The 11262-nt window shown below is 37.2% G+C and overlaps 1 protein-coding gene across 3 annotated transcripts in view; it reads left to right on the plus strand.

Annotated features, from left to right (window-relative positions):
* ADAM7 (ADAM metallopeptidase domain 7) overlaps positions 1-11262 on the plus strand; it is a 64528-nt gene that overhangs the window by 33940 nt on the left and 19326 nt on the right. For all 3 annotated transcript variants that reach the window (XM_028852469.2, XM_028852470.2, XM_077943273.1), the window contains exons 9-12: positions 3446-3615; positions 6586-6670; positions 8246-8376; positions 10273-10447. In XM_028852469.2, the coding sequence (XP_028708302.2) occupies positions 3446-3615; positions 6586-6670; positions 8246-8376; positions 10273-10447 (561 nt within the window). The remainder of the gene's footprint in view (positions 1-3445; positions 3616-6585; positions 6671-8245; positions 8377-10272; positions 10448-11262) is intronic.

Here is an 11262-nt window from a genome sequence, read left to right on the forward strand (position 1 = left end):
TTTTATTGGATAGTAGACAGTATGCATAGTAGAGTCTAACAAAATAGTATTTATGCCTGAAATGGTGCACTTCTTCTTTTGCTAGGTCATTAACATGTGGAAGTCGATTAATCTGGTCAGAAATTGAGCTGGTTTTGCTGTTGCTACTGCTACCTGCAGTGAACTATCAACTGCGTATCCATCTAGTGTTACTTTGTGCATAGGATGGGTCCTGCATTGTTGGAGAGCTTTTCCCCTTATTTCTGTTCCATTCTCAACTTTAGGCTTTGACAGCCAGCACCTCCCTTCACATTCTCACCCCTTCTTCAATAGTGGCCTGTTGTTTGCTCCTCAGTGCCTTCTAGCCTAGTTATGGGGCCCAGAGCACTTTCTATTATCCGGATTTAACCTCAGTCTTAGGGAAGCCCTGTCCATGGGTCATTGGCTGAGTATTTCTCAGTGTTCATTTTCCTCTCCATTGGTAGGAGATCCCGAATGGTCTGGGTTCAGGACAGTTTCCCACCTCTCCTCCAGGAGTAGAAGTCTATTTTTGTTTTGATTTGCTTTGTTTTGTTTTCCTTTTCTTCAGCTGTAATAAATTTTGATTTGAGTTCTGGGGGGAAAATTTGCTATAGCTCCCTTGGCAGCTTAAGGCTTGTGTTCCTTGGGGAAAGAGTTCGGTAGATGTTATAATTTTTTGCAAAGCAGCAATTCTCCCCTTCTTCAGGCCCACCCCACTGAGAGAGGTCATCTTGAAACTCCCTCTCTGTCCCCCACTGTGGTTGTCGGCATCTACGGAGGCCCATGGAGATCAATCTGTGTGCGGACCTGAGATCCCTGTGTCTGGATCTCCATGGGGCTCTGCATTCTCCTTCTCTCCCATACTTGGCCTTAAGCAATTCATTAATGATATTTGGTCAATTATTTCTACCCGTTAATAAAGTGCTCACCATCTTTCTTTCTCGTTATCTGCCACAAGGGAAGTGTTCTGGCACCACCTCTCCTTGAAGGAGACTGTCTTTGCCTAAGGTTCAGGCACACTTGTTGGCCCTGTTGCCTCAGTTCTCAGGTGGACTCAGAAAAAAATATATGATTTTGTAGTTTCTCTGGCTTGTCCTTTTTGTCAGGGTAGAGGCAACATTCTTTCTAACTTCATACATTGTAGGCAGAAGCAGAACTTCTCCCAACTATTTCAATTTATGTCTGTGGAAATTGAAAATTTTCCCCATGCCTTTTTGTAAGAGGGAGGAAGGAACAGTGTGGAGTGCAATGATTACATCTCATAATCACTTCTGTTTTCTTCCATTCCTTTTATCTTACAATTATGTCTTTTATCACTTCCCTGGCATTGACCCCAACTCAAGATTAAAACTCTCTCCTTGGTTTCTAATCTTCAAATAAACATACATATAAAACCATTGCATAGTGCTGAACTTTTACTGAAGATTTGTAGTTTAGATTGGGAGGTTACATAGCACATTATAAAACAAACAATTTAAGGTAACAAAGTCTAAAAGCCCGTGTGCCTGGCCATTGTGTCCCTTCTTACTGACCCTTTATTATCCTTCACAGAGCCCATACTCATATTATTTCACTGGGTCCTTTCTTATTTTGACTTTCATTATGTCTTCACCCCTTTTAACTTAGAGATTCCACAGTTATTTCCCTACTATAAAGAGCAGTTCAATTCTCCACAACCTTCCATATGTGTGTATCCAAAACTATCCAAGAATTTAGCAGATAAAGCATGGCTTTTATTTTATAAGATTTGTTCTTATGAGAAGAAAATATAATCAGAATGACAAATAATATTTCCTTTTGCACTTGTGTGTAGTCTTGTAAATGTAAAGCCCACTTATGAATAGAGAGGGTCCGAAAATCCCAGGTTAAAATTATTGCTATGTCGTACTTAATTTCTAAAGTTTACCACACATTAAGATTAGGGCCAAGAGCCTGGTGTGGTGGCTCATGCTTGTAATCCCAACACTTTGGAAGATCAAGGCAGGAGAATCACTGAGCCCAGGAGTTCAAGACTAGACTGGGCAACAAAGTGAGACATCATTCCAACAAAAAAAAAAGAAGAAAGGAAAGGAAAGGAAGAAAGAGAGAGAGAGAGAGAGAGAGAGAGAGAGAGAAAGAAAGAAAGAAAGAAAGAAAGAAAGAAAGAAAGAAAGAAAGAAAGAAAGAAAGAAAGAAAGAAAGAAAGAAAGAGAGAGAAATGAAGGAAGGAAGGAAGGAAGGAAGGAAAGAAAAAGAAAGAAAGACAGGTGCAGTGGTATGTGCCTGTAGTTCCAACTACTCAGGAAACTGAGGTGGGAGGATCCTTTGAGCCCAGGATTTCAACTTTGCAATGAGCTATGATTCACCACTGAACTCCAGACTGGGTGACAGAGTGAGACCCTATCTCAAAAACAAACAAACAAAAAATTTAGGGCCAAGAGGAATAAGGATGCATATCACAGGCTTTGTAGATTTGAAGTCAGAGTTTGACTAGATGTCTAACTTCAGGAGAGTTTAAAAGGCATCTAATTCTCATGATTATGAACTGACCTTTTTGGCCTCTATTGACACATGGAATTGAGTATATTCATATCTTGCAGGTTACGAAAAGTAGAATATTAACACAAGTTTATTGTTACAGGAATGATATAAGTATTACCCTTCTTATTGACTAGTTACATTGCCTAGTAACATTGTATGAATGATCATTCCATTTCCGTTTATTCAGTGTTGATACTTTATCATTCACTGTCTTTCAACCTACTTGTACTGACTGTTGTGGAATATAAAACTGATACAACACATAGTCCTTTCTCTCAAAATTCCCATAACAATTGCATAAACTCCAACTTCTTTTGTCCTGCATAAAAGTACCTATCACCCAGGTGTTTACAAAGCAGGTAGAAATAGGTGTGAGGTTTATAGGCTACAACTATTTCTGCCTGCTTAGAGCAATCCCTAGTAACATTTCTCAGATTTAAAAAAAAGGTAGTTACAGAAATCAAACATAAAGATCGAACACAGCAGGTAAGTTTTTGAAAACCAATACCAACTTTCTAACCTGTCACAGAACGAACCCTTGGCTTAAAGTATGAAGGTGAATAAGGAGCAGTCACACCACCTGACACTGTTAGTAAATTTATGCTTTTAGGCCAGTTCTAAACTCAGAACTTTAATAAATTTTTCCAGCACATCTTGAGACAGTGCCTGTAAGACTTATGATAGTTTGAGGAGGTAGATCTTTCTGATTAAATTTCACTGTTGCCCAGAAAATTCACCAGGTATTCTGGGCAATGCACTCTGTCCCCTTTTGATATATCTGTTTGTAACATGAGGCTTGCACTGTTTACTTATATACCTCACAAGTTCAAATTATTGTTTTTGGGAAAATGTGAAGGAATATAGTAATATTGCAGAATCTTTCCAGCAACCTGACTTTGTGAAAAATGGTTTCTTCTTTGAACAGATTTATAAAACCTTAAACATCCATGTGACGTTGGTTGGCATTGAAATATGGACACATGAAGATAAAATAGAACTACATTCAAATATAGAAACTACCTTGTTGCGTTTTTCATCTTGGCAAGAAAGGATCCTTAAAACAAGGAAGGATTTTGATCATGTTGTATTACTCAGGTTGGTAATTGCTCTATTTTCTTGCATACCTTCGGTGGATTATTACAAAAGAAAACAAAAAAATTAACAGAAAAAAAAAAAACTGTTTAAGCAGTTGACTTTTGGCTAGTACATAGGGACAAAATGTTGTTTGTACCTATACAGAAAATTTCCAAGCAAGGCACAGTGGCTTATACCTTTAATCCCAACATTTTAGGAGACCAAAGTAGAAAGATTGTTTTAGCCTAGGAGTTCAAGACCAGCCCCAGGCACCATAGCAAGACCCTATCTGTACAAAAAATTTAAAAATTAGCTGATCACAGGGGCATGCACCTGTGGTCCTAGCTACTTGGGAGGCTGAGGCTGGAGGATCTCTTGAATCCAGGAGGTTAAGGATAACATGAGCTGTGGTTGTGTCACTGCACTGCAGCCTGAGTGACAGAGTGAGACCTTGTCTCAATAAATAAATAAATAAATAAATAAATAGAAAGTTTTCAAGTGGGCTATTTAATGATCTTTCTAATATTAATACTAGAAAAGAAAAAATCTGATATATTCATATTCCTTGGTAGACTTAAAAATGCCATTAGGTAAGCAAAATGCTTTTAGAATCCATTTACATTTTTTATGAACATCCAGAGCTAACTCCTGTCACCCTCCCATGTTGTACCATTCCAATATTCTACCAAAATCTGCCTTTTTGGGAAAGCACCTCACTCTCTGAACATTTCCCCTCATCAAAATCTGCCTGCCTGGTGACCAGCCCTTCAATACCGTCTTCTCTACTCTACAGTTGAACAGACAACTAATCTGATAAGTGAAACCTGTCAGAGCTTTAATATTCCTAACTAAAAGCATAACTTTGTCTAGACTACTCAATCTTTAATTTCTTTAAAAAGGGGACCATTTTTATCATTTTTGTTATTCAAGATACCTAGCACAGTACTTAGCCCGGAAGAAAAGGATAAGTAATTATGGAACTGAATGTAATACAACCTAATATTTAGTACAGTCCTGTTATCCTAAAGAATGCTAAATTGTGGAAGAAGTCCTTTGGAGTGATGCCATCTTTTAGCATCTCTTCTGATGCCCTTAAAGCTACTGTATTAGAATAGTGCCCACTTTTCCTACTTTATATACCCATAATATCAGTATTTCTCCTAAGGTCTGCAAGCCCAGCCTGCTAATCTTCTATTATTATTTAGATGTTGACTTTCCGTCTGAACTCAGAAACCTGAAGCTTCTGATACCTGTAGTTGGAAGTCAGATTCAGTCCTTTGGCAGATTAATGAGAGTGAATCAGACCTCCAAAGTAACATAATTCCTGTTTTTTATATCTGGGATGGCCCATAGCGTATATCTCCAGAGGCATAGTTGTGCCTGGCTTGTGCTTGAATATTCATGCATTAGCATGCCCCAAAATCATGGGGAACGGAGCGTAGTAAAACATCGCCATAAACTTCAGAGTGGGCAAGATTAACTCTTTTGCCCTCTCCTTATACGTGTATTTTTAAATATTTAATAAATAAACCCAAAAATATTTGAATGGGTGTAAGTAGAAAACTTTTAACTACCTTAGAACATCTCCTATTCTAACCAGTAGCTTCTCATATCAATAGGATGTCTGCAAGTAAGGAGATGGGGTGAAATGCTACTAAATAGCCAATTGAGCATCATATTTGGGACTTCTTATGTGTTAAGTTTCTTGGGTATCTGTCCTTCTGTATTCATTAGATGTAGAAGTGGCAAGACAGTATATACAGCATTATCATGTGTTACTTGATGTCAAGCGACCATGAGAGAACACTCAAGATTATTCTTGTCTTGGTGCTTCCCCTCTATATATGTGGTTTTCTCAATATCCCCAGAGTTTAAAACGACCAGAATTCTGTCTTTCCAAGAAGCATAGTCAAATATTGATGCCTAAAATGTAGGAAGAGAAACATTTCAGTAATAAAGAAAAAAATGGTCAAAACAGGTCTAGACTGAAAGGGGTCATCTAGTCTGACCACCTTTTTTGTCTTTGAGTTCTGTTACATTCCAGGTGTGACCCTTTAGCCCTTAATGGCTCTTTTTAAAGTGGTTCAACTCTAAATAATATCCCTGAAATCAAATCAAATTTGGATTCCTATAATATAAATATCTACATTTGTCTTTTCAAGTAATCCAAGAACAGTTCTCATTTTACCTGACAACTCATTTAAGTGTTTTATTGTAGCTATCAAACATACCTGAGTTTCTATGGTTGATTAAAAGTCTTAACATTTTTCAATTGTAGCTAATCAATCATGGTGTTAAGTCCATTCACTATGTTACTTTGTTTTTCCTTCTAAGCACTTTTAAATTTCATTAATTAATTAATTTCTGGTCTTGTAAGTGGTTTTATCCAAGGCTGAGGGCAGAGTAGACAGAGTCAAGTAAAATGGGATTTCGATTTTATTTTTTGATTTGTATTTTTTGTTTTATACTTTTCTACAATTTCAGTTTAAGATTGCACTGGCTTTTTTTTTTCTTTTTTTCTTTTTTCTTTTTTTTTTTAATTGAGTTGGAGCCTCACTCTGTGTCCTGGAGAGCAGTGGCACAATCTCAGTTCACTGCGACCTCCCCCTCTCGGGTTCAAGTGATTCTCCTGCCTCAGCCTCCCAAGTACCTGGGACTACAGGTGTGCACCACCATGCCCAGCTAATTTTTGTATTTTTAGTAGAGATGGGGTTTCACCATGTTGGCCAGGATGGTCTTGATCTCTTGACCTCGTGAATCCACCTGCCTCAGCCTCCCAAATGCACTGGCTTTTTTAATGCCTCGAATATCCCACAGGTTAAAGATGAGCTCAATATCAACTAAGGTCAGCCTCAATTCCAAAACTCCAGAAATAAGAAGGCATTTTCACATGCAAAAGCATTGACATTGTTGGGGTTCACTGCAATTTGATCTTTGTGTTAATTAAACTACTAACTCAGATTGAAGAGTATATTTGCATCTTTTTCGTAGTGGGAAGTGGATCTACACACATGTGCAAGGAATTTCTTATCCAGCGGGTATGTGCCTGCCCTATTATTCGACCAGTATCATTAAGGTGGGCTGTGTTTTATTTATATTACTTAATAATGTTTGAATAAAATTTTTGTAAGTCCTGGGTTCCATGGAAAGAGATTATGTGTTCATTTTGTCATATATACTCACTACAATATGTCATGAACAGACTGTTATGTTTTCTTCATTAAATGAATAAAAAATGTTTCATTAAAAAATTATAAATGTTGAGGGCAAACTCATTTTGTTCAGAGTTTAAAGATCAGCATGCAATGATTAGTAAAGCTCTTTTGCTCTTTTGCATATGAAATATAGCTACTTATAAGGACAAATAACGTACACACAAGTTGATGGCTCATTTGGCAAGTGAGGATAATTGTCCTTGTGCTGATAATAAGGTACATAAACTACTTCCTGTATCATATCAAGACGACCTGTCAATTCGTTTTTAGAAAGCATAAGACCTAAAAATTGTTGACTCCTTTTTTTATGTGATCCTTTCCAAGTCTCTAAGCTTCTAGTAAATGATATATGCTGTTAGATTATGCTACTTAGACTATGATATATGCTACTTAGATTATGATATTATAATCACTCCAGGACACATTTTAAACTTTATATGAGTAAGATGAGATGACCAAATTAGGTATGTTTTATTAGCTTTATAGTAATCTGATAGCCCACCTCTTTTTGGAAATTAATTTTGTATTAACATAGAAATTAAAGCATACAATAGAACTATGAGCCAAGTTAACCAATTCTTCCATGGATTTGATATATCTGACATTTAAGTGTTTCTCGTAATAGAAACTTCCTCTTTAAGATTGTATAGCATTGTTGTGCAATGGGAGACTATAAGCTGAAAACAAGAACCTCACGTTTCTGTTTGTATAGAATTTGGATATCTAGTACAAAGAGGACAATCAATATTACTTATTATATTGTGTAGGATATTTATCTTAGTTCGTTCTAGCTGCTGTAACGAAATATCACAAATGAACAGGTAAGAAACAATAGAAATTTATTTCTCGGAGGCGGCTAAGAATCCAAGATCAAGTCCTTAGCAGATTCAGAGTCTGGTTAAGGCCTCTCTGTCTCAGAGTTGACACCTTCTTGCTGTGTCCTGACCTGGTAGAAGGGGCAGGGATCTCATTCAAGCCTCTTTTATAAGGGCATTAATCCCACTTATGAGGGCTCTGCCCCCAAGACTTAATGACCTTCCAAAGATTCACCTCCTAGTGTCATCACCTTGAAGTTAGTTTTATACCTTCAACATATGAATTTTGAAGAGGTAAAAATCATAATAATGTTAGTTAATAGTTTTTAACTATTTATAAGAATGAGCTTCTATAAATCTAACAACAACTATCACCATGCCACAAAGAAGGAATTTCAAAATGTTAGAGCTAGAGATATTTAAAAAGTCACTTTCTTGGGCTTCTTATATAATTAAGGAAACTTAGGTACAGGGGAGAGAGGTAACTGAGTCCATGCCTTTTTAAATAGGTACCAGTTAACTAGGAGCTAGAAGCCAGGTCTTTCAACCACTAGTTTGAAGCACTATGTACTACAGTGTGCTATCTTTCAAAAATTTCTAATGCAATTTTTTTTTCATTAGGATCTTTTGCCTGACACAAACATAATTGCAAACAGAATGGCACATCAACTGGGGCATAACCTTGGGATGCAGCATGATGAGTTCCCATGCACCTGTCCTTCAGGAAAATGTGTGATGGACAGTGATGGAAGGTGAGGTTCCAACAACACACAGAATACACTTAAATAATTCAGAAGTGGGCTGGGCGTGGTGGCTCATGCCTGTATTCCCAGCACTTTGGGGGCCAAGGTGGGTGGATCACCTGAGGTTGGGAGTTTGAGACCAGCCTGGCCAAGATGGAGAAACCCCATCTCTACTAAAAATACAAAATTAGCCGGGCTGGTGGTACATGCCTGTAATCCCAGCTGCTTGGGAGGAGAATTGCTTGAATTCGGCAGGTGGAGGTTGCAGTGAGCCGAGATCACGCCATTGCACTCCAGCCTGGGATACAAGAGCAAAACTCCATCTCCAAAAAAAAAAAAGAGAAAAGAAAAGAAAAGAAAGAAGAAAGAAAGAAAGAAAGAAAGAAAGAAAGAAAGAAAGAAAGAAAGAAAAGATAATTTCAAAAGTGGATTTTGAGTCAAAACCCATTATTACAGGATATGTTGTAAAGCTATGGAATTTCCTAAAATGTCTATTACATAACCAGACATGAGAGTTTCCTTTCTGGGGCTAAATCTTACCAACTGGTAGTGTCTCTCTCTAGTGATACCATGAGAGAAATCCCAAAACTCTTTCTGGGCACATTGCAAAAGTACACCATGAACAATTATTACCAATCACTACCAAGGCAATTAGGGGAGAAATAGACTCTGCATGCTTTGTTTTGTCATCTTCTCTATAAGCTACAATGTCTTCCTTCACATCTTTATTCAAATGTTATTCCCACCAATGTTTTCCCTGGCCACCTGTTTTCTAGATCACACACATATCCTGGCATTTCACTTCCCACTCCTTTTGTTTTTTGTCTTCTCCTTAGTACTTATTACTATCTAGCATATTCTCTGTTTCATGCATTCAGCTTATTTATAACTTTACTCTTCTGCTGAAATATAAGCTAGTCCCACAAGGTCAGAGGGTTTTGTCTGTTTGGGTCACTGTTGTATCACCACTCTACTGGAAAAGTCCCAAACACATATTAAATACTCCATAAATAGTTACAGAATAAAAGCACGTCCAGCATTCCCCACTGTACTGTAAATTGCCAGGCAGTCAGGTGCTAAATCTCGCACATCTTTGAATCCCTTCAGAGCAAGTATACATAAAGCATTGTATATAGTAAGAAAAGTTTCTTGGTGATCAATGCTTCCACACATTGATTAAATGAAGTAAAGTGGCTAACAAAGCCAAATGAGATTACTGGCATAGAATAAGAACTCAGTAATTAATATTTAGTTTACATTATTATTTACATAATTAGTAATATTTTACAGAGTCCTACCATCTCAGTCCAGTGTAATCAAGACTCTAAAGTCCTACTGTATTTAATCGTTATGTCAATAACAATGTTAAGGAAGTCAAAAGAAAAGGAAGATGGAAGGGAGATAAATTTCAGGTTAAGAAGTATATCACATTCCTATGGATATGTACATTATTAAATAAACCGCTTGTCTTAACAAATTTATAGAGAACCACTTTGTGCCAGGCACTGTGTTAACTAATGTTTATTTTTTAAAATCGCACATGATATAATTATTGCTTTGAGATGCTTATAATCTAGTAGAGATGATAAACAAGTATATAGGTTATTTCAAGAGGACCAAATTAAAGAGGATTTGGAAGCAATAAACATACACAATCAGTCTATAATGTGGGCTTCAGGAAGGATTTGCTAGAGGATCTATAGCCAAGATATTTTCACTAAAATAGCATGTGTTCACTGTGTTTTGAGAAGATATTTTCTGTAATAAAGTAACCCAGTTACTTCCCTGCTCTAACAGTAAACATTTACATTTGTTCTTTCTAAATGCTTCATAAAATGCTCATAGCTGTCGCACCACTATGCATTGATAGGATTAATATTTATTTTTACTTCATTCTATCTCTAGCATTCCTGCACTGAAATTCAGTAAATGCAGCCAAAACCAGTACCACCAGTACCTGAAGGATTATAAGCCAACATGCATGCTCAACATTCCATTTCCTTGCAATTTTGATGATTTCCAATTTTGTGGAAACAAGAAGTTGGATGAGGGTGAAGAGTGTGACTGTGGCCCTCCTCAGGTATTTGCAAACAATGCTATCTTTAAATTGCAAAATTTATGATCAGGTAGAACCTAGGTAGGGATGTGACCATTAATCAAACCAACCATGGTGTTCCTTGTAAAGCTTTTAAAATTTTTGCTTTCCATTTTTATTTTTATTTTTTAACAAATTATTGGTGCAGCCTCATTCCAAGGCTTCTTATCAAGTCATGAAACATGTGTAATGACCTTGCTGGAGATCAGCAGCATCACCTTTCCTTGTTTATATACAAGTGGTTCTGCTTGTGACAAGGGCCCATAAGTGTCCTTAAGTCTGATGTCTCATGCAGAGTCTGCTCTACAAAATCTCTTACTCAGTCAAGTTTTATTTATTGACTTTTGAGGCTAGCCTGTATCACAGTTGGATAGTTCCTGTTATTGGAAAACTCTTAATAGAGCACAAACGTTCTAATGTTTCATGTATTTATCATAGTTGTGGTCTCTGGAGCATTTAGGGAAAGCCCTTAAGCAAATTTTAAAGTAATTCTTAATATGCTTTTCTCCATCATAGAAGCTATTTCTTTCAAGAGCTTATCACATAGGTATGTGTTCTACACAACTGCCTCTCAAATTAATAAATGCAGATGAATCACCAGGGGACGTTGTTAAAATGTGGACTCAGATTCAGTAAGTATGGAGTGGTTCTGAGATTCTGCACACTTACCTAGCGGCAAGGTTACAGTGTTGCTGCTGGCCCAAGGACCACAATACCAGGAGGTCTAGTAGGACAGCAGTTAGAGACTCCATAATCAGACTGGGGACAGTGACCTGTCCAAAGGTTATAAGAATGTCTTC

The sequence above is a fragment of the Macaca mulatta genome, chromosome 8 (assembly GCF_049350105.2).
Source record: "Macaca mulatta isolate MMU2019108-1 chromosome 8, T2T-MMU8v2.0, whole genome shotgun sequence".
NCBI lineage: Eukaryota > Metazoa > Chordata > Mammalia > Primates > Cercopithecidae > Macaca > Macaca mulatta.